The following is a 24,309-nucleotide window of genomic DNA, read 5'->3' on the forward strand; positions in this document are numbered from 1 at the left end:
TGTTTTATTCAACAAATCCATTTCCAATTAACTCCTAATTTCCATGTGTCTCACTGTTTGCTAATTTCTCCCTAAGCTTCTTATTCTGTTAACTGTCTTCTTATGCCACTTCGTTCATCTTTGATTAGTGGCTGTCATTTTGAAACACATTTTCTACTACAACACTAAATATGCAAGGTTTTCTTTGTGATTGTGCTTCTCAACAACAACAGTACTAATGCTAATGCTAGTACTAATATTGTAAGGATACACTAAAGCAGTGGTAGGCAACCTTCTGAGCACAGTGTGCCAAAAAATGTTTTCAAAGAAATTAAGAGTACCGGTTTTATAAAAATAATATGTCAACTTCACAATCTCAATCACAAAAAGGAATTTTTATACAGCAAATGCTGTAAACTACTTGAGCAATAGCAGGGTTGGACTGGCCATCGGGACTACCGGGAGTTTCCCGGTGGGCCGATGGCTCAGTGGGCCAGTTGTCACTCAGGGGCGTCGGGAGGGGGTGGCTAAAGCCCCGAATGGGTCCCCAAAAAGCATGGAGTCCGCCCTGAGTGTAAACATCCAGTGATGATTGGTGGGCAAGCGGGGGCGTGTGGCCGCAGTGAGAGTGGAGCTGTCAAAACGAAGCACTGATGTCGGGGATGGGCGGGGCCAATATGCGGGGGCACCCCCATCATCAGTGCTTAGATTTGACAGCTCCACTCTTACTGCAGCAGCAAGCCCGATACCAATGTGCGGGCCCCTTTCGTCCAGTACATTTGCAAACACTGCCTGTATACACTCTGACAGTCAGAATGTATACAGGCAGTGTTTGCTATGTACTGGATGAAGGGGGCCCGCACATCGGTATCGGGTCGTGCGGCTGCAGAATCTGACTGCTGGCTGGGGAGGAAGGTGGTGGCCGCACTCGTTGCAACTACTGCACGTGAACCTTTCCGGTGCAGGCTGCAGAGTATCGCTGCTGGAGCGGGTGCATGGCGGGTGGCGTGCATGTGCAGGGTGACAACAGTGAACCTGTTGAACATCCTGCCTGTGTGTCCTCTCAGACCTCTTCTCTCCCGTGTAACTCCTCCTTCCCCCCCCACAGCCGCTTTCATCCATACAATACAATAGAAGACAGACTGTCCGAGCAGAAGTTGCTGTTAAAAAGTTAAAAAGCCTGTGATTGGTTGCTAGGGGCAGTCCTAGCAACCAATCGTCTGTCTGTAACATGGAAAGTTGAACAGCTCCCGCCTTCTGCTTGGACGCTTCGCATCCTCTTCTCCCTGCTGTGTAAGGTAAGGGAGGGGGCACTGACATAAAGGGAGCTGTGTTATGTTGCAAAGAAAGAAGATGGCTGTAAAGGTTACCAGGGAAAGGAGGGGACTGTGAAAGGAAGTGGGTGTCAGTGTTTGTGTAAGGAGGAGGGGGGGGGACAGTGTTTGTGTAAGGAGGGGGGGGGGCAGTGTTTGTGTAAGGAGGGGGGACAGTGTTTGTGTAAGGAGGGGGGGGGGGCAGTGTTTGTGTAAGGAGGGGGGGGACAGTGTTTGTGTAAGGAGGGGGGGGCAGTGTTTGTGTAAGGAGGGGGGGGCAGTGTTTGTGTAAGGAGGGGGGGACAGTGTTTGTGTAAGGAGGGGGGACAGTGTTTGTGTAAGGAAGGGGGGACAGTGTTTGTGTAAGGAGGAGGGGGGGACAGTGTTTGTGTAAGGAGAGGGGGCAGTGTTTGTGTAAGGAGGGGGGGACAGTGTTTGTGTAAGGAGGGGGGGGCAGTGTTTGTGTAAGGAGGGGGGGACAGTGTTTGTGTAAGGAGGGGGGGGCAGTGTTTGTGTAAGGAGGGGGGCAGTGTTTGTGTAAGGAGGGGGGGGACAGTGTTTGTGTAAGGAAGGGGGGGACAGTGTTTGTGTAAGGAGGGGGGGCAGTGTTTGTGTAAGGAGGGGGGGTCAGTGTTTGTGTAAGGAGAGGGGGGGACAGTGTTTGTGTAAGGAGAGGGGGGGACAGTGTTTGTGTAAGGAGGGGGGGGACAGTGTTTGTGTAAGGAGGGGGGGACAGTGTTTGTGTAAGGAGGGGGGACAGTGTTTGTGTAAGGAGGGGGGGCAGTGTTTGTGTAAGGAGGGGGGGTCAGTGTTTGTGTAAGGAGGGGGGACAGTGTTTGTGTAAGGAGGGGAGACAGTATTTGTGTAAGGAGGGGGGGACAGTGTTTGTGTAAGGGGGGGGGACAGTGTTTGTGTAAGGAGGGGGGGACAGTGTTTGTGTAAGGAGGGGGGGACAGTGTTTGTGTAAGGAGGGGGGGACAGTGTTTGTTTCAGGAGGGGGGGGACAGTGTTTGTTTCAGGAGAGGGGGACAGTGTTTATGTAAGGAGGGGGGGGGCAGTGTTTGTGTAAGGAGGGGGGGACAGTGTTTGTGTAAGGAGAGGGGGGGATAGTGTTTGTGTAAGTAGGGGGGGCAGTGTTTGTGTAAGGAGGGGGGGGACAGTGTTTGTGTAAGGAGGGGGGACAGTGTTTGTGTAAGGAGGGGGGGGGACAGTGTTTGTGTAAGAGGGGGGGTCAGTGTTTGTGTAAGGAGGGGGGGACAGTGTTTGTGTAAGGAGGGGGGGACAGTGTTTGTGTAAGGAGGGGGGACAGTGTTTGTGTAAGGAGGGGGGGACAGTGTTTGTGTAAGGGGGGGCAGTGTTTGTGTAAGAAGGGGGGGACAGTGTTTGTGTAAGGAGGGGGGGACAGTGTTTGTGTAAGGAGGGGGGGACAGTGTTTGTGTAAGGAGGGGGGGACAGTGTTTGTTTCAGGAGGGGGGGGACAGTGTTTGTTTCAGGAGAGGGGGACAGTGTTTGTGTAAGGAGGGGGGGACAGTGTTTGTGTAAGGAGGGGGGGGCAGTGTTTGTGCAAGGAGGGGGGACAGTGTTTGTGTAAGGAGGGGGGGCAGTGTTTGTGTAAGGAGGGGGGTCAGTGTTTGTGTAAGGAGGAGGGGGGGCAGTGTTTGTGTAAGGAGGGGGGGTCAGTGTTTGTGTAAGGAGGAGGGGTGGCAGTGTTTGTGTAAGGAGGGGGGGGACAGTGTTTGTGTAAGGAGGGGGGGGGGTCAGTGTTTGTGTAAGGAGGGGGGTCAGTGTTTGTTTCAGGAGGGGGGTCAGTGTATGTGTCTGTGATTTTTTTAATATGCAGCAAGGCGGGGGGGGGGGGGGGGTAAATGCACTGCCGCTGGTCATAGTAACTGATTTATTAGACCCTTTCACACTGAGCCGCCCATAGCGTCGGCGGTAAAACGCCGCAATTTTTACCGCCGACAACTGCGTATAGTTTACTGTTTTTGTGTGTGTGCAAAAATTAAGTGGGCCGGTCTGGATGAAGTCCAGGGCCAAATTTTTGTCCCAGTCCACCCCTGAGTAATAGTGAGAAATGAACTTCCTGCACTCTCACACCTCAGATCAGCCCCAATTCAAGCACCTCCACACCTCAAAACATTGTACCCCTGCAAATCTGCCCCACAACTGTAACCCCCTGCACATCTGCCCCACCACTGTAACCTCCTGCACATCTGCCCCACCACTGTAACCCCTGCACATCTGCACCACCATTGTAACCCCATGCACATCTTCCCCACCACTGTAACCCCCTGCACATCTGCACCACCACTGTAACCCCCTGCACATCTGCCCCACCACTGCAACCCCCTGCACATCTGCCCCACCACTGTAACCCCCTGCACATCTGCCCCACCACTGTAACCCCCTGCACATCTGCCCCACCACTGTAACCCCCTGCACATCTGCCCCACCACTGCAACCCCCTGCACATCTGCCCCACCACTGTAACCCCCTGCACATCTGCACCACCACTGTAACCCCCTGCACATCTGCACCACCACTGTAACCCCCTGCACATCTGCACCACCATTGTAACCTCCTGCACATCTGCCCCACCTCTGTTCTCCCTGCTCATCTATCCCACCACTCTAAACCCCTGCTCATTTATCCCGCTACTGTAACCCCCTGCTCATCGGTTCCATCACTGTAACCTTTTTATCTTCATATTGTAAGTGTAATTTTATCTATTTAATTTTACATTAAAATGTTTACTGGATTACGCTATGTCAGCCTTTTTCCTTCCTCACCTGGTTGTAATCACATCTGACCATTTGTGAGCGGTGGAAGACTAATTGGATACCGGAGAAGCGATATCCAGCTGCATAGACCTGGGTTAGAAAGCCACACGCCAACAGAAGATCTCTGGTTGGGATCTTCCCTTTCGTTAAGGGGCAGTTATTTAAGAAGGTGGAGGATTTCTTTTCTATCCCATCACTGTTCTACGGTTTCTTTCGGTTTGATGTCACCAACTTACCTGTAGGAGAACAGCACATCTTCAGTTTTTTACCATCATCGGATGCGTCCTTTTTGGGAAATAGGACATTTATTTGCTCACCTTTTTCACTGGGACTCATTAGAATGTGATACAAATAGGGCAACCTACTTGTTGTAGTGATTTCAACACACCAATAGTACAATCATTCACGCTTTTATGCTTGTTGTTTTTTTGTTTGAGTTATCACATATATTGCGCAGCTTGTTTTTCCTATACCATCACTGCAACCCCCTGCTCATCTGCCCCACCACTGTACCACCCTGCAGATCTGCCCCACCACTGCAATCCCCTGCACATCTGTCCCACCACTGTACTCCCTGCTCTTCTGTCCCACCTCTGTACTCCCTGCTCTTCTGTCCCACCTCTGTACTCCCTGCTCTTCTGTCCCACCTCTGTACTCCCTGCTCTTCTGTCCCACCTCTGTACTCCCTGCTCTTCTGTCCCACCTCTGTACTCCCTGCTCTTCTGTCCCACCTCTGTACTCCCTGCTCTTCTGTCCCACCTCTGTACTCCCTGCTCTTCTGTCCCACCTCTGTACTCCCTGCTCTTCTGTCCCACCTCTGTACTCCCTGCTCTTCTGTCCCACCACTGTACCCCCCTGCACATTTGCCCCACCTCTGTACTCCCTGCTCTTCTGTCCCACCACTATAACCCCCTGCTCATCTGCCCCACCAATGTACCCATTTCTCAACTTCACACTTCAGATGAGCCACCAATTCATGCACCTTCACACCTCAGATCATTGTACCCCCCTCTTCTTCTGCCCCACCGCTGTAACCCCCTGCTCACCTGTCCCACCAATGTACCTCCTTTCTCATCTGCCCCACCACTGTACCCCCCTGAACATCTGCCACACCACTGTAACCCCCTGAACATCTGCTCCACCTCAGTACCCTGTGCTTTTCTACCCCACCACTGTAACCCCTTGCTCATCTGTCACACCATTGTACCTCCTTCCTCATCTGCCCCACCACTATACCCCCCTGCACGTCTGCCCCACTGATGTACCCTTCTGCTTTTCTGTCTCACCATCAAACCCCCTTTTCATCTGTCCCAATATTGAACCCCCCTGCTCATCTGTCCCACTACTGCAACCCCCTGCTCATCTGCCCCACCACTGAACCCCTCTGCTCTTCTGTCCCACCGCTGAACCCCCTTCTCACCTCTCCCACCACTGTACCCCCCTGCTCATCTGTCCCAACACTAAACCCCCCTGCTTATCTGCCCCACATCTCTACCATCCTGCTCATCTTCCCCACCTCTGTACCACCCTGCTCATCTGCCCTACCGGCTGACACACTCATCCCTGCTGATCCCCATTTTCTGAAAGCAGTGGGCCTATGTGTAAAATCATAAGTTGGGCCTACCCAGCTGGGAAAAAGTGCAGTGCACTGCAGCAAAAATTGTGTGCTGAATACTGGCTTTGGACTAAAGGGACACAGAGTGCAAGGGTTCAGTAGTAAGTGACGCAAAGGTTCAGGAGGAAGTGAGGTAGAGTTCAGGGGTCAGGAGTAAGTTACCCAGAGTTCAGGGGTTGGGTGTAGATGATGCAGAGGTCGGTAGTAGTAGATGACACAGAGCTAAGGGGTCAATAGTAAGTGACACACACATAATTATTTACATATATATATGTAAATCTCCTGAGTACATTAATCCATTTCAATGAAAAAAGAGAGCAAGGGAGAGAGGGATTGTAAAAGAAAAGTGAAATATGACAAACAATAAGTAATTTTAAAGTGACAGCAAGGTAAATGCTGGATATACAAGGATGTGGCAAAGGTTCACCACCTGTCCTTGCCACCCCAAATTAAAATGGCCAGCGTGGTAGGAGAGCAGCAGCAAATAAAAACAAACAGGTAGATAACTATTTTAAGAAAGTTCCCAGAAGCTCAACAGTAATTACACAATCTGTCACCCGATTGGGGTTTTCTCAATCACAGTGAAATCCTTTCTTTTTGAGAGTGGTAGTGGCAACCAAGTCATGTTCCTCTAGATGGTGGGTGAGGATAGCAGGACTGTGATTGACTTTGGAAGTGGCCAATCACAGTCCTCCTCCTCCTAGAAACCACCCCCCTAGCACAACTGCACCCAATCTATTCCCCCTCACAAGAGCTGGATTGAACTGCGAGTGGCGATTGCAGCTACAGCAAAGATATAGAACCAAACAATGTTTCCCATCTTGTACAGTGTGTGAGGACACAGTGCCTCCCCCTCAGTGAGGCTGTGGCGTGGGGAATTCTGAGATGAGAATGCATTAGTGTGGCAGAAGCTGTGTCTCACTGACATTTTCCTGCGCTGCTCTGCTGATGGGGAGGGAGTTGAGTGCCGACAAAAGAGGCTTTGCTCGCTGCTTGTGGCACCCGTGCTGGCAGTTGCCTACCCCTGCAGTAGGGTATTAAGAATAAGATTCTAGACAAATATTGTGCACCTTTTGATGTTTCCACACAAATGCAAAATAGTAACCACCTCAGTTTGATATAAAATTATGCATTTTAAAGCGGTCTGTTGTTTTTCTAATATAGTGAAAAGTTTGACATATATTTAACCAACCTGATCAAGGATGTTGGCACTTAAAATGGCTTCATCCATGTGTTCTTCATCAGACTTCAGTACAATTTTGATGCTTTCTACCAGTTCCCGAATATCAGCAGACATATGACCAGATGGCTCTTCTAGGAACCTGGCCACCAAAAGTTTAGTGTCAATGTAAGATTTGTAATCCACTAGAGATCTTGGCCGTGATCGAATAGCTTTTGCTCTTAAAGCCCGTCTTAATGTGACAGCCACCATTGGTGGTCTCAGTTCTGTTTGTGTAGCAGCTTCACAGCTTGGAGTTGCTCCTTTAAAGACACAGAAAAACGTAATTGTTAATATCATTCTTGTATTACTATCGGCTTAAATACATTTATATAAGGCATCCATGGGTATAAATTTTGTATAGTGTGTTACAGAAACATTTAAATTATGGTTTGAAGGCATTGTTAGCAGCAAAGAGGAATGACATCATCACTGCTAATTGCATTAGCATTTTTACTGCTGACTCCACAAGAAAGCTCCTCACAGACCCCTCCAGGATGATGATTGTTTTTAGCACTCCTAGTGGCTCTGACTTCCTTCCAGAGTCACTGGAATCCTTCCACATTATTCAGTGGTTACAAAGTAGGCTGTGAATAGTTTCTCATACTTGGCACTAATGCTCGCTGGTAATGCTGGTAGTGGAATTTCATTACTGGTGCCAAGTATTTTGTTAAAGCAGAACTGTGGCCTGAAACCAAAAAATGTTTTTTGCAGAAAATGTATTTGTGTTAGTAAATTAACCACTTGATATAATACTTGAATTACATATTTTGGAGAATGTAAACAAACCATCTAAGGAACTGGCCAAGATTCAAACCTGAGCAGGCTAAATGCACCAAGTTGATTGATTGAACTTGGTTACGACCAGCATACTGGGTTTTACCTGCGATTTATTGATAGCCTATAGCCACTAGCAATAATCACTGTCTTCTCCTGGCAGGGATGGCTTTCGCCACTCTACCTACCTGCACCCCCCCCCCAGCCGGGACAACAATACAATGGCCTGGCAGGAGGGATGCCCGCATCAACACCGGTAGTTGCAGAAAATAAATTTGCTCTGTGTATAGCTAACCCCAAATAACCTCTGATAACCACGTTCTCTCCTTCTAGCGTAAATAATTTTTTTCACCTTTTTTATTTTTTTCTTACTTGATTACGTTTGTTTTGTTTCATACTGCTGATTTTGCAAAAATGCACAAAAAAAAACAAACTAAGAGCCGGTTCACACAGCCGCGTCACGACTTCGGGGGCGACTCTGCAAGTCGTCCTGAAGACGACTTCAGAGGCGACCTGTAAAACGACTTCTGTATAGAAGTCAATGTAGGTCGCCCCGAGCTGCCCCCGAAGTCATACAGGAACCTTTTTCTAAGTCGGAGCGACTTGCGTCGCTCCTATTAGAACGGTTCCATTGCATTGAATGGGACGCGACTCGTCAGGCGGCAATGTGAACCGGCTCTAAGGCTGAGAAATATCCTGCAAAAGAAAAACATGTATACTTTCATGTCCTGACATCTACAATTTGTATCTTCTTTCTTTTGCACAGTTATAGCCACCAACATAATCTTTAGCATCTGAAACTTGTCTGGGGCAAACCTGAGACTTAGTGGCCAAGGAGAACAACACAGCACTCAGCAGGGGGGGCACATGCATCCAGATTGGGATCACATGAGTATTTGGGGGGGTCTGTGCTTCATTAAAAGTTTTTTTTTTTACCTTAAGACTGTTAGGAATGTGAAATAATGGAATATTATATGTCTGACATTAGCTACTCCATTTCAGATAACATAGGTCTCTTAGAGTTAATATAATATGTGCTTTTATTCTTTTTGTAACATTAAGTATTGTGTTTTTTTGTCATAGATACAAATAGAATATGTTAGACGGCTAGTTCCGGCACAGGCATTCTGTGTGCAAGAAACTTGTAAGAATGAAACTTGTGAAAAGAGGAATAGCAGAGGATCTGTATGTGTATAAATACTGTGAACAATATAAGCAATTTGCAATTCTTAATACAGCATATGGTGTCTGTGTTTCAATTGACCGACCGGTGAGAGGGTATCTACCTGTCCAAAGTCCAGCCTAGGCAACAACGGAACCAGAACCGAACCTAACAGACTGGTACCAAGGAGTGGGGTATTGATTGACCAGGTAAGTCCGCATTTATTCTCGAATTTTATTATTTGGGTATTTTGGTGTTCTTTGCCTGGCTCAATAGTACCTCGGATAAATTTTTAGTTTTGAAGTTCTGTTGTGCGCATTGCAGAGGTTGCGGTTATAAAGGATAGGGAGAGTCCGACGAGTGTTGAGTCTGACTATAAACTAATGAGTCCGACGAGTGAGTCTGACTATAAACTAACAGAGTCCGACGGGGTGTCTGACTATAAACTATTGTAAGAATATTTCAGGGTAGCAGCAGATTGCACCCTGAAGAAGGACGGACATAGAGTGGAGCCCTAAGTACAAAAGAGCTCATTTCTTGTTTTGTATTGTCTGAATTTGATGTGATTTAATTTGTTGCAACCTTTTGAATGATATAGAACACAATGTATTGTATAATATAAGATTGATTGTTGTTATTTTTGTAACAGTGATTGCATGTCATACTCTGTGCCAAAGACCTCCTGTATTCAGTGCAAAACAGGTTTAACTTTCTCAGCAAACGGGTCAAAGTTATCCTTAATCTCTGTATGGCCGGGAGGACATAGAAGTCCAACCCAACTAGGCAACAGGAGATTTAATCCCAAAAAACAGTCCCCCTGCACTAGAGTGCACCGAGTAAATATACACAATCAAATAACGTTCACCCCGCAGGAAGGTCTTAGAGAAGGCCTGTCCCCGGACGAAGTGAAGGAGATTGTACAAAGGACAGGACAAACTTTAGTTGTCTGTCCCTTTTCTTTACCAGTGTCCCAAATATTTTAGGAGGACTTGAAATACAGAGTACCGACATGGGTAATAAATTTGGGAAGGAAGATTCAGAAGGTGAGCTGAAGCAACCCTCCCCTATAGAGTTTATTAAGGATGAAATACCAATTGTATATTGTGATCCTTTTTGGGATTTGATAATGAAACGAAGCCATCAATTGCATATGTCAGGATACAGTCCAGTAGGTCCTGTGAATAGGGAACAGTGGTATGAGGTAGAGAAGATGTGTGGAATAGGAAAGAACATATATCCACCAGGAGATTGGGATACGGAGTATATGAAAAAATGTTGTAAGAAGTGGAGGCCTTTAGTGGAAAAATATGAAAAGAAATATGCGGAGTTGGACCAAGGTACTGCCCTTACTAGGGAAGTTCCTCCACCTTATACCAGTTCCCCAGTTCCAACCGCGCCAACTTCACCATCCTATGTTTTTGTTAAAGAGGAAGCTCCTCGCAGAAAATTATACCCCGTTCTTTCAAATCCTCAAGTTGCAATCATGGCCTATGGCTCTGCAACTGACCAGCAAAAACAGCAATGGGAAGATAGAGCCAAAGAGGAGGCAGATAAGAGGGCATTTGAAGAAGACAGGAAAATAAGAGAAGCCCAGAGAATAGCGGATACACTAAGAGAGCTTGGGGAGTTGCAAAGGGACTTAGACTCAGTTAGTACTCAAGCAAAGATAGAACAGATGAGAAATAAGAAAGAGGAGATAGAAGAAGAATCGAGACGCATCCAGGAACAGCAGAGGGAAATAAAATTAAAACGTGATTTTTAATTTTTTTTTTTTAATTTTCTCCTTGCTGAGATCTGGTGTGGAATTTCTGATCAGAAGTGGAATTTTTGATTACAAGTGCAAGAGTTAAAAAACAGGATTTGCTTTTAGCTGCTTTTAACTGTTTCTGCTGCAAGTGTTCAATTGTTTGTCTTTTTTTCTCTGACACTTTTTAAACAGCTTTTTTTTTTCTTTTTTTCCTTTCTGCTAATTAAGGGGAGTGTTTAATTGTTAACAGGGGAGTGTCTAATTGTTAACAGGTGAGTATATAAGTGTCTGTAAAAACTCCATAAGAGCTGGCTCCTTGCTGAGATCTGGTGTGGAATTTCTGATCAGAAGTGGAAGAGTTAAAAACCAGGAGTTTAAAACAAGAGTTAAGACAGGAGTCTTCTAAAACTGTACGTATCATCTTAATCTTCATACAAGTAATTATATTGTAACTGGGAAATGAGTGCTAGCAGGGTTGAAGGTTTTGCTCAGTGCACAGCGTGTCACATGTATGCAAAATTGGTGCAACAGCTCCAAGATGGATACTGCTGTGACAGATGTGAGCAGGTTGCCCTTCTGGAAGCTCGTATTAGAGATCTGGAGGAGCAAGTTGCAACACTGGGTAGAAATGACAACCTTGAAAGGGGTCCTCTGCTCGCTGAGCAAGTGGTCAGTAAGGTTGATGTGGAGGGTGGAGGGGCAAGTCAGGATTATCAGATAGGGAGATGGGTTAATGCAGTTAGAGGGAGTGGAAGGGGCGTGAAGAAAGGGAAGGCCAGTCCTGTATTTGTGCATCAAAACAAATTTGCCAAGTTGGGTGATGATGTGGAGGTGGCAAACACAGAGGTGGCAGCCCTAGATGTTACTGCTACCCCTAACAGCCGGGAGAGCAACCCATCTAGTAGAGGTGGGGAGGGGAGTGCAGGTAGGCCTAGACAGTTGGTGGTAATAGGGGATTCTATAATCAGAAGGACTGATAGAATAATTTGTCGCCAGGATCGCTTCAACCGAATGGTTTGCTGTCTCCCTGGTGCCAGGGTTCGGCATGTGGTGGACCGGGTGGATAAATTACTGGGAGGGGCTGGGCATGACCCAGCTGTCTTGGTCCACGTTGGAACCAATGACAGTATACATGGAAGGTGGAGGCTCCTTAAGAATCAATTTAAAGAACTAGGCTGCAAGATGAAGGGAAGGACCTCCAAGGTGATATTCTCTGAAATATTGCCTGTGCCATGCGCAACACAGGAAAGGCAGGGGGAGATTAGAGAGCTGAATGCATGGCTAAAGACCTGGTATAGGAAGGAGGGATTTGGGTTTCTAGAGCACTGGGCTGACTTTTCATTGGGGTGCAACCTATATGCTAAAGACGGTTTGCACTTGAATGGAAGGGGGTCTGCTGTGCTGGGGGAGAGGTTTATGGGAATGCTGGAGGAGTATTTAAACTAGGATTGAGGGGGGAGGGTGAATTAGAATTACATCGAGCAGACAGGTCAGTTAGTGGTCAGACATTAATGGAGAGTGGAATGGGGATAGATGGGGGAAGGGTTATGGCAGGTGACAAGAAAGTTCCCATGTTGCAAACAGCCATTGGAAAAAATAGTGCCATTTGTACTACTATAAATTATATGAAAAACACCAGAGAAAAATGTAACAATACATTTAAGTGTTTGTTCACCAATGCCAGAAGTCTGGCAAGCAAAACAGGTGAGCTGGAAGCTCTGGTGCATGAGGAGAGCTATGATGTAATCGGTATTGCTGAAACTTGGCTTCAATCCTCACATGACTGGGCTATTAATATTCCTGGCTATGCTCTCTTTCGGAAAGACAGGGTAAAAAGGAAAGGTGGAGGGGTCTGTCTCTATGTGAGAAGTGACCTCAAAGCAAGCGTGAAAGAGAACCTGGTTGATGGAGAGTGTGATGAGGCTGAAGCATTATGGGTGGAACTGCATACAGATGTGCGTAGTTCAAAATTAATCATTGGAGTTTGTTATAAACCACCCAATGTTAATGAGGAGGTGGAGACTCAGCTCCTTGCACAGATGGAAAGGGCTGCAAGGTCTGGGACGGTGATAATAATGGGGGATTTTAACTACCCAGAAATTGACTGGATTAATGGCACTTCTGGGACAGTTAAAGGACAAAAATGTAAAAACCTATTGCAGGACAATTTTATGGTGCAGTTTATTGAGGCCCCAACTAGGAATGATGCCCTGTTGGACCTGATAATCTCAAACCATGCAGAGCTTATTACTAATGTTCAGATAAAGGAACACCTGGGTAGCAGTGATCATAACATGATTTCATTTAATGTTAACTATAAGCAAGAAATACATACAGGAAATATTAAAACACTAAATTTTAAGAGAGCAAATTTTCCAAGGATGAGGGCTGCTCTCCAGGACTTGGACTGGGAGGGACTATTGGCACAGCTGAACACAGAACAGAAATGGGAATTCTTCAAAAAGACTGTGTGGAACCTCACTGCAAAGTATGTTCCCATGGGCAATAAGTTTAAAAGGCTAAAAATAAAACCTATGTGGCTCACGGTCAAAGTTAAAAAAGCTATAAACAATAAGAAAGTAGCTTTTAAAAAATATAAAAATGAAGGAACACTAGTGTTGTTTAAATGTTACAAAGAATATAACAGGATATGCAAAAATGAAATCAAGGATGCAAAAATTCAAAACGAACAACAGATTGCAAAAGATAGTAGGGCAAACCCCAAAAAATTCTTTAAATATATTAATAGTAAAAAGGTGAAGTCTGAGCATGTAGGCCCCTTACAAAATAATCTAGAGTGGGTGACTGGGGACAAAGAGAAGGCAAATTTATTAAATGTTTTCTTCAGCTCTGTGTATACAATGGAGCATGGGGGAGCTCATGTCCAAAATGGGGGTGGGAGTGACACAGCCTCAAATCCACAATGGCTCAAAAGTGATATGGTCCAGAAATATTTAGACAGAATAAAGGTGGATAAAGCACCTGGACCTGATGGCATCCATCCACGGATCCTAGGTGAGTTGAGCTCTGTCATTTCAAAGCCACTGTATCTAATATTTAGGGACTCATTAAAGACAGGAATAGTACCACTGGATTGGCGCAGGGCCAATGTGGTGCCCATATTTAAAAAGGGAACAAAGTCTTTACTAAGTAACTATAGACCTGTTAGTTTAACTTCTATAGTTGGGAAGATACTGGAACGTTTAATAAAAGACCACATGGATGAGTTCTTGCTGGAAAAAAACTATTTAAGCAGCAGACAACATGGATTCATGAAAGACAGAAGTTGTCAGACAAACCTGATTTCCTTTTATGAAGAGGTAAGTAAAACCCTGGACAGAGGCGTGGCTGTGGACGTGATATATTTGGATTTTGCAAAAGCGTTCGATACAGTTCCGCACACACGGCTCATGTGTAAGGTAAGGTCTACAGGATTGGATATATCAGTTTGTAAATGGATAGAAAACTGGCTGAAAGACAGAATTCAGAGAGTCGTGGTTAATGATTCTTACTCTGAATGGTCCAAGGTTATCAGTGGTGTACCCCAAGGTTCAGTGCTGGGACCCTTACTTTTCAATATATTTAAAAATGATATTGGGTCTGAGATCAAAAGTAACATTTCTGTCTTTGCAGATGACACCAAGCTATGCAGTGGAATAACGTCCTTGCAGGATGTCTCCAATTTACAAGCCGACCTCAATGCTCTGTCTAATTGGGCGACTAAGTGGCAGATGAGGTTTAATGTAGATAAATGTAAAGTTATGCACTTGGGGGCTAAGAATATGCATGCATCATACATACTAGGGGGAGTACAACTGGGGGGATCTGTAGTGGAGAAGGATCTGGGGGTTTTAGTTGATCATAAGCTCAATAATGGCATGCAATGCCAAGCTGCGGTTTCCAAAGCGAGCAAAGTCCTTTCTTGTATTAAGAGAGGTATGGACTCCAGAGACCGAGATATAATTTTGCCCCTGTACAAATCATTAGTAAGACCTCATCTGGAATATGCAGTTCAGTTTTGGGCACCAGTTCTCAAAAAGGACATCGGAGAACTGGAGAAAGTGCAGAGAAGGGCAACCAAACTGATAAGAGGCATGGAGGAGCTCAGCTATGAGGAAAGATTAGAGGAACTGAATTTATTCACTCTTGAGAAGAGGAGAATAAGGGGGGATATGATCAACATGTACAAATATATAAGAGGTCCATACAGTGAACTTGGTGTTGAGTTATTCACTTTTATGGTCAACACTGAGGACAAGGGGGCACTCTTTACGTCTAGAGGAAAAGAGATTTCACCTCCAAATACGGAAAGGTTTTTTCACAGTAAGAGCTGTGAAAATGTGGAACAGACTCCCTCCAGAGGTGGTTCTGGCCAGCTCAGTAGATTGCTTTAAGAAAGGCCTGGATTCTTTCCTAAATGTACAGAATATAACTGAATACTAAGATTTGTAGGTAAAGTTGATCCAGGGTAAATCCGATTGCCTCTAGGGGGATCAGGAAGGAATTTTTTCCCCTGCTGTAGCAAATTGGATCATGCTCTGCTGGGGTTTTTTGCCTTCCTCTGGATCAACTGTTGGTATGGAGTTGGGTGTATAGGATTTTACTGTGTTTTTTATTTTGTTTTTTTATTTTTTTGTGGTTGAACTGGATGGACTTGTGTCTTTTTTCAACCTGACTAACTATGTAACTATGTAACTATGTATGTGAACAAATGAGTGAGCATAAACAAAATCTTGATGAGCAAGCCCGGGAAATGAGTACTCTTAGAAAAAAACTTAGGAGGGATGAGGAGGAAATATTAGCACTTTAGATTTCAAATGTTCGAGTCCCATAGACTTTAACAGGTCTTTTTGAGGCAAAGGGAGGACTTTTCCCAGCTTTAACGGGAGAGCCCGTGCTGGAGGAAACACCCCTGTTGGCGGCACAAATGCCCTACCAACAACAGAATCAGTATTCTAATGGTGATCAGTACCCTCCACGCTCTGTGCCATACCCTCGCCAGGGCCCACAAAATGATCAGGCATGTTTCCATTGTGGTGGCTTTGGCCACTGGAGGGCTAACTGCCCACAAGGGAGACAAAGTCATAGAGGTAAAAAGGGAAACAGGGGAGCTTATAGAGGTCAGAACCCTAACTGGAATGACAATAGACAGATAGCCCAGTACCCACAGTGGAACCAACAGGCACAATCTCAGTCCCGTCCTTAGTTCTTTGCTCTTATTCTGGCATTTGGCAGGCTTTACCTACTTTAAACCTTGTTGTAGAGGGGGAAGACACCTCCTTTCCGGTTGACACAGGGAATTAATGGGATACCAACACCACATGACATAACATCAGACTTAGAAATATGTAACCAGGATGGCAAGTTTCTATGTAAATGCAGTTTTGCTCTGTTACTTACTTGCCCAGTCTCTCTAGCTGGTAGAGACTTACTGTCCAAATTACGGATCAAAATAATTTTTGAATCCAATGGCAAGGTGTCAGTTAATTCACCAGACTGTGATGTGTCAGTGCAGAAACGGGTGGACATCAGATCTTTCTTTGTGGCTCTACCCCCACCAGTAGGTCAGCATAAAATATGGGCAGAGTCCAAAGATTCTGTGGGTTTCCTAAATTGCACACCCTACCGGCCAACAATCAGGCAGGGAAGCATCTCTATTTTTCAGAAACAATATCTCCTGTCTGAGGAGAAGTTGAATGGTATAGACCCGCAAAAACAATTATTCTTACAAAAGGGCATATTGACTCCAGTCATCAGTCCTTGGAATACACCCATTAACCCCGTAAGAAAGGCAAACGGAACATGGCGCTTGGTACAAGATTTAAGACCCTTGAACAAATGCATTACACCTCTACCTCTCCTCGTTGCAGATATTAGCACCATCTTTGCTCCTCTGACACCAGAACACAAATGGTATACGGTGATAGACCTTGCCAATGCATTTTTTAGTGTGCCCGTTGATGCTGCTAGTCAGCCCCTCTTTAGTTTTTCATGGAAACGCGGCGGCCAACTAACGTGGACCAGATTACCGCAGGGCTTTGTGGATAGTCCAGCCGCCTTCAGCATGGTGTTAAATCAATCCCTGACTGACTGGGTTCCTGAACATGGTTCAGTTCTGATCCAATACGTGGACGATCATTCTAATAGGAAATGGGACGGAAACTGGCTGCTATAATGACTCTGTGCATCTGTTAGACCACCTCGCTGACAAGGGTCACTTAGCGTCTTTCAAGAAGGTGCAGTGGTGCTCGTCTCGGGTGGAATACTTGGGAGCGGTCATCTCGGAAGGTGCCAGGCTGGTATCCCCTGCCAGAGTAGAGGCCATATCGGCACTGAGCAGACCGAGCGACAAGCGCTCACTGCTGTCTTTCCTAGGCTCAATAGTGTACTGTAGGCAATGGATTCCAGACTGTTCATTTCATGACTCAGTCCTTAGGAAGGCTACACTCGCCACAGCCCCCAAACAAATTACCTGGACCCCTGAGATGGTCACTGCCTATGACACACTGGTGCGTTCACTTCGTAATGCACCCGCTTTGGGGTTGATACAACATGGTAGGGCCTTTTCACTGTATTGCCTCGTTGTGGGGAATACCATGGCTGCTGTTCTGACCCAAGAGCATGGTGGTAAGCAAAGACCTGTAACGTATATTTCAAAGAAACTACCTCTTCAAGTTCAAGGTATGCCCGCTTGTCTTCAGGCACTGGCCGCCTGTGCCTTAGCAGTACAGGCGACAGAGAAACTTGTTCTGGCATCACCCATGACCCTTTTCACAACTCACAGTGTCACACAACTGATGCAAAACATGAACACGCAACATATGACAGCTCAGAGGTTAAGTGGGTACGAGATAATTCTCTTAAACACACAAAATTTAGAGATTAAAACTTGTCCATCCACTACTCCTATAGTATGGTTTCTGCACTCCCTCATTAAACTAATGCCTGAATCAGAACCAGTGCCCGAACATAATTGCGAAGACCTAATTTCCCAAACAACCTCCCCAAGAGCTGATTTAAAGGAGAAACCCCTAGAAGGGGGCATTGACATATATGTGGACGGTAGCTGTACACGTCCCAATGATAAAACCTACCGTACTTGTTATGCAGTTGTCCAACTTCCTGACATTATTCATGAATCAAAACCCTTAGTCGCAAAATCTGCGCAAGAGGCTGAACTTACTGCGTTAATACGTGCCTGTCAGCTGTTTGCAAACCCTTATTGAAACATTACTAGATGCCATACACCTGCCTAAAGCGATTGCAGTGATTAAAGTTAAAGCTCATACTACGAGTAGGACCACGGAAGCACTTGGCAATGCACTTGCTGACAAAGTAGCCAAACAAGCAGCGGATACTATCCCTGCATATGACACCCCTGTAACCTCCATGTTTTACATGAATGATTTTAGTGCACCAGACTTCAAAGCTACGGTTATGCTTTTACAGCCCATTGATATCTCTGACTGGATGCAGCATAATTTGGCCAAGGATCCTGCAGGTCTTTGGACAAATAAGGAGGGTCATGGGTATTCCTAAGTCTGCGGCACCATTGATCATCTCATACATTCATGGTCCAGGTCACATAGGCCAGAAGTCCATCTTAAAACAATACAGAGACCACTTTCAAACAGAAGGACTCATAAAAATAATACAAGACTTTGTAAGCTCATGCGTTACATGCGCACAAAATAATGTACAGGGCAAGGCAATGGGAAGACACGGAAATTTGCCCCCTCCATTAGGACCTCTTACAGACCTACAAATAGAATTTACACATATGCCAAAACAGAAAGGAAATGTAAAATATCTTTTGGTAATTGTGGATGAATTTTCCGGGTGGGTAGAAGCAGTGCCCACTACTGGGGAAACAGCAGGAATAGCGGTACGAGCTATTATAAATAATTGGGTGAGTCGATTCGGACTCCCAGTGAATATCTGGTCTGACCAGGGACCAGCTTTTGTCTCTAACCTCACACAGGAATTCTCCAAGATTTTGGGGATACAATGGAAATTGCACATCCCTTATCACCCTCAGAGTGCTGGAATTGTGGAACAAATGAATAGAAACATTATCTTCCAGGTGTACTTTACCAGATCACTCCTAATTCTAGAGGGTATTCCCCTTTTGAGATACTCATGGGACACCCTCCAGCTGAGAATAGTGTAGGAAAGGATAATGATTTGTTTTCTCAACAGGAGACTTGGATGAAACATCTGGTAAGTACTATCCAACATACCCAAGAAGGAGTTGCTGTCACCCTTTTTCCTCTTTCCACAGATCCAACTCACCCCTTTATACCTGAGATGAGGTATTGGTTAAGCAATTGGCCGTAAGGAGAAAGACAGGCCCCATTTACCAAGGTCCATATACGGTGGAAAAGGTCCCTTGAAGATAAAGACCCCAGAAGCCCCGATGGCTCCCCCCTTGGAGCGAGGGCTCAAGAGCAAGGAGGACGCAAAGCTGGAAGCCCCGATGGCTCCCCCCTTGGAGCGAGGGCTCAAGAACAAGGAGGACGCAAAGCTGGAAGCCCCGATGGCTCCCCCCTTGGAGCGAGGGCTCAAGAACAAGGAGGACGTAAAGCCAGAGACCCTGATGGCTCCCCCCATAGAGCAAGGGTCCGGGAAAACCAGCACTTAACTGCCAATCAGAATAGAGACTGTATGGGACAACGGTCAGGGGTGTACAATAGAATGATACAAGGAGGGAAATATTGTGGACTATTGCTTATACTGTTTGTGGTGACCGCTTTTGTGGTTTGCTACTTCACCCCAGGTTGCCATGGGATACATGGGATACATGAGATGGGAAAAGGACCAAGACCCAAAATTAGTCATAGTAAGGAAAAGATTCATACCATTTAGATGGCGAACCAGAGATCAATATTGGGATTCAAAAGGCAAATTTGGTATAGTGAGTGATCCCAGGAAAGTAAACATCCTTGGGATCAAAGGAGGGAATTGTTAGGAATGTGAAATAATGGAATATTATATGTCTGACATTAGCTACTCCATTTCAGATAACATAGGTCTCTTAGAGTTAATATAATATGTGCTTTTATTCTTTTTGTAACATTAAGCATTGTGGTTTTTTGTCATAGATACAAATAGAATATGTTAGACGGCTAGTTCCGGCACAGGCATTCTGTGTGCAAGAAACTTGTAAGAATGAAACTTGTGAAAAGAGGAATAGCAGAGGATCTGTATGTGTATAAATACTGTGAACAATATAAGCAATTTGCAATTCTTAATACAGCATATGGTGTCTGTGTTTCAATTGACCGACCGGTGAGAGGGTATCTACCTGTCCAAAGTCCAGCCTAGGCAACAACGGAACCAGAACCGAACCTAACAAAGACCACTTTCACACTGAGGTGCTTTCACGCTAAAAACAGCGTCTAAAAAGCTCACGAAAACCTATTTCCATGAAAATCAATTAATGCTTTCACACTGGGGCAGTGATCTGGCAGGGCTATGAAAAACTCCCCTTTCCATTGAAATGAATGGAAAGCTCTTCAAAAGCTCCTGAAAAGCTCTTCAAAAGCACTCATTGTTTTTACTGGCAGTTTAGAAGCACCTCAGTGTGAAAGTGGTCTTATGATCAGAATGCATTAGAGCACTTTCACACTGAGGTGCTAGGGCATCGGCGGTAAAGCTTTGCTGTTTTTAACGGTGCTTTGCTGTATTTTTAGCATCGCTTTTCGGCCACTAGCAGGTCGCTTTTAACCCCTGCTAGCGGCCGAAAAAAGGGTTAAAAGGGCCCGCAAAGCGGCGCTGCCCATTGATCTAAATTAGCAGAGGCGCTTTATATACCGCTTCTAAAGCACCTCAAAGATGCTGCTTTACAGGTGCTATTTTTAGCGCTATAGTGCCTGTAAAGCGCCTCAGCGTGAAAGTAGCCTTAAGGTAAAAAATGTTTACCTTTGCAACCACTTTAATTTAGCAGACATTGCTACTATGATGGAATACTAGGTAGGAACTACCTTCAGCTCTGCGGAGATTTTAGCTAAGTGGCAGTGCTTGCCTAATGAACACCAATATTGGGCATTGCAAAACCGGACCTCATGGGAAGAGACCTAGGGCAGACGCACCAGGTGCCAGGGTCTAGCAATGCTTATGTATTTCATCTATTCACCTATGTCATGCTGTCAGCCCATACTGAGGCAAAGGTGAAAAAAAATCTTTTTTCACAGCTCTGTCAGTCTAATGTACAGATATTGAATTCTAGCAATCACCATCCCTCCTGTGCTTGAAATAGGCTCACTTTTGATGTTAATATGATATGTGCAAGTACTTCTCAAGTCACTGCTGTGTTTAGACTGGTTGCATTAGATCACACATCAACAATCTCAAAGAAACTCACAGATAAGACATTACCTCTAGAAGGAATATCATGAATGACAGGATCGCTGTGTGACCTCTTACGTTGAGGCACAGCGACTGGGGTATTTTGTGTAGGTTGTTGTTCATTGCATTCTTGTGCAGGTATCATTTCTGCATTGGAACAGCATGGAGCTTCTGTAATAAAAAAAATGGTTCCGTTTAGGTGTACCTTAAAAGGGATATCATTTTTATCAGTAACTTTTCATCAGATATTTATATCATCCATTTTAGAAACACATTTTTATTTGAAGACCAATATTTTAGTCAACAGATACATTCACCAAGGACCCAAAAGTGGACATACAGTATATTACTATGCACAAATTCTTTACAGTGGAGCATGCACAATAAATAACAAACATTCTCAGTGAAATGTCATACCTTTGTGCAGGGCCGTCTTTAATATTGATTGGTCCCTGGGCAAACAATTTCTTGGGCTTCTCTCCATGCAATTTCCACCTGCTCTGAGACATACAATAAATAGCAGGACACATTTGTCCATTTTTCACCCATCCGTTGACAGATGAAAAACAGACATAAATGCATTTCTATTGGAAAACTGATGTAAATGGATGATCATCCATTTACATTCGCATCTGTCATCATCCGTTTTTTAAACTGATCAAAGCTCAATTTCTCTTCTGTTACAAAAATGGATCAGACGAAAAATGGATGTAAACTGACAAATGGTCAGTTTTTCATCTATGTTTGGATTGGTAGTGGATGAAAAAAAAATAAATGATGAAAAACTGATGAGCACGGATGAAAAATCCATGAGCACTAATGAAAACCTGATGAATAATGAATACTTTATCTGTTTTGACGTCACTGAACTGATGAAATGAATGGTCTGCATGTGTGAAAGGGGACCAAAAATCTGTTTACTGAATCAGATCAGGCAGCAATTGTGATTGTTTGCCAGAGGTTACAGTGTATCATTATCACTCATGTCCTGTACACACGATCGGAATTTCCATTGGGATAAACTCTGACGGATTTTTCTGACGCAATTCCGTTCAAGCTGTCTTGCATACACACTGTCACACCAAATTCCGACCGTCCAAAACGTGGTGACGTACAACACTACGACGAGCCGAGAAAAATTAAGTTCAATGCTTCCCAACATGCGTCGACTTGATTCTGAGCATGGGTGTTTTTTTCTCAATCGGAGTTCCATACAGACTAATGAAATTTCCAATTTTTTTCATCAGAAAAAAAGAGAACATGTTCTCTTTCTAAGTCCGTCGGAATTTCCGATGGCAAAACTCTCATGGGGCACACGCACGGTCGGAATATCCGATGAAAAAATTCCGTCTGACTTTTTCAAATCAGGAATTCTAATCGTGTGTACAAGGCATTACTGACTGACTGCTAGAGGTAACAGCACACATTATGGCTCACTGAATATTTGCTAGAGGTTACAGCACATGACTTCTGATGGTTGCTAGAGATTACTATATAGCAATACTGCTCACTGATTGGTTGCTTAAGGTCACTGGACATTCTTACCGCTCAATGATTGGTTGCAAGAGGTTAGTGCACATCATTACTGCTCACTAATTGGTTGCTAAAGGTTACAGCACATCATCTACTCACTGCCTGCACACCATGGACTAGGGAGGTGAGGGGACACATCAATAGACAGAAAACTCCTAGGAATCCTAGGACTCCTGGGATCAGTGGAAATGCTGGGGGGTTGATGGGATCAGTGGCAGTGGTGCCCCCCACCCCCCGATGGGATTACTTAGGAGGCAGTACACTGAGGCAAACTCTGAATCATGTACAGCGGATGACATGCTATCTGACACAACCATGAATATCAATAGCAGCAGTGCCCTTAGCTCGTAGTCCCCATGAAAACATGGCATTAGGCTGCATTCACACCTGAGCATTTTCAGCTCATAAAACACCTAAAATAAAAAACAAGCAAAATCCCATTCATTTTAATGGCACCTGTTCACATCTGAGCATTTTTTCATTTGAAGCAAAACGTCTGAAATACGCCCCAAGCTCAAAAAAGAACATGAGCTTATTTTGGTCAGATTACAGGCTTGTTTCTGCCTTTTACATTTGTGACCTGAACAAAATTGAAGAAAAAACGCAGTAAAAAATGACTTTGAAACACTCAGGTGTTAATGCAGCCTTAGAAAATACGAGCTGAAAAGCCACCACCAACCCCCACATCCAGGCCTCCCCCTATGTGAATGAGCTTTGGGTACATTGTATCCCTATCCATTCACCCCAAAAAAAGGCAGTGTAGTGCAAATAAAAAGAAGAGACAGTTTTGACAAATCCTTTATTAAAAATCTTCCTCCGGTCTTTTCTCCAGTGTTCTTCCTTCGATATTCTTCCTTCGGTTTTCTCCACTGCTGCCGTCTTCTCTGCTGCCGACCCAGTCCTCCTCCGATGCAGTCTCCCATTGTTGTGCCAGCTTTGCTCTCTGCCGGCTCTTATATAGCCATGGGGCGTGGCTATCAGGTGACTTCACCATTAGACGGCAGGTAAGGAAGAAGAAGATGGAGAAGATCGGAGGGAGAAGACTGGAGAAAGTTTTTTAAATAAAGGACTTGTCAAAACCATCTCTTGTTTTTACACTACACTTTTTTCTGGGGGTTGAAATACTCATTCACATGGACCCCCACAACCACCACCCAGATTTTATAGGAAGAGGCCCTTGTCACCATCAACAAAGCACCCATCCATCCCATGTTGAGGGCGTGTGGCCTGGTATGCTACTCACTCGCAGTCCCTTTCCTGCCCTGCCGAGCTGTATGCTCAGATAAGGGTCTGGAATGGATGTTGGGGGGGGGGGGGCCCACACAGGTTTTTTTTTGGTGTGACGGTTAGCCTCAAAATGCATACCAGACTGAAGAGTCTGGTATGGTCTTGGGAGGACCCTACATTATTTATTTTTCCATTTTAGCATAGGGTTCACTTTCAAGATCCATATCAGACTCAAAGGGCCTGGTATGGACTTTGGGGGGGACCCCACACCGTTTCTTTTTTTTAATATAGGTGTGGGGTTCCCCTTCAAGATCCTCAGAGCACAAATCGCACACCATCATGATCCGACTTGGCTGCGACATCTATTCAAATCAATGGGCAGTAAAGACGACTCTCATAGGGAACCATTAACCAATAAAAAAAATGCTTGACGTGGCTTAACGCTGTAACCAGCATTAAGACGTGTTTAGCAGCGTCAGCCGTTATTACAGCTGTAACGCCAGTCTTCTGGCCCTGGTTTATTTTTGTAGCTTGAAAACGCCGATACCACCTACAGCTCCTAAAAGCCTGTGTGTGCATGAGGTCATAGAATAACATGGAGAAGCGTTTC

At 45.0% G+C, this 24,309-nt stretch overlaps 1 protein-coding gene and 1 long non-coding RNA gene across 4 annotated transcripts in view; one reads left to right on the plus strand and one right to left on the minus strand.

The window, feature by feature from the left end:
- Positions 1 to 24,309, minus strand: part of FAM189A2 (family with sequence similarity 189 member A2) — a 140,418-nt gene that overhangs the window by 12,263 nt on the left and 103,846 nt on the right. For 2 of the 3 annotated variants that reach the window (XM_040356832.1, XM_040356815.1), the window contains exons 9-11: positions 21,357 to 21,434; positions 20,970 to 21,110; positions 6,880 to 7,169 (exon numbers count right to left, since the gene is read on the minus strand). In XM_040356832.1, coding sequence (XP_040212766.1) covers positions 6,880 to 7,169; positions 20,970 to 21,110; positions 21,357 to 21,434 — 509 coding nt within the window. The remainder of the gene's footprint in view (positions 1 to 6,879; positions 7,170 to 20,969; positions 21,111 to 21,356; positions 21,435 to 24,309) is intronic. The other variant, XM_040356823.1, reaches the window with a different exon arrangement.
- Positions 9,020 to 19,034, plus strand: LOC120943500. The gene is made up of 2 exons (XR_005750290.1): positions 9,020 to 9,054; positions 18,874 to 19,034. It is a non-coding gene; the product is annotated as an uncharacterized LOC120943500 (long non-coding RNA).

The sequence above is a fragment of the Rana temporaria genome, chromosome 1 (assembly GCF_905171775.1).
Source record: "Rana temporaria chromosome 1, aRanTem1.1, whole genome shotgun sequence".
In the NCBI taxonomy this organism is placed as follows: domain Eukaryota; kingdom Metazoa; phylum Chordata; class Amphibia; order Anura; family Ranidae; genus Rana; species Rana temporaria.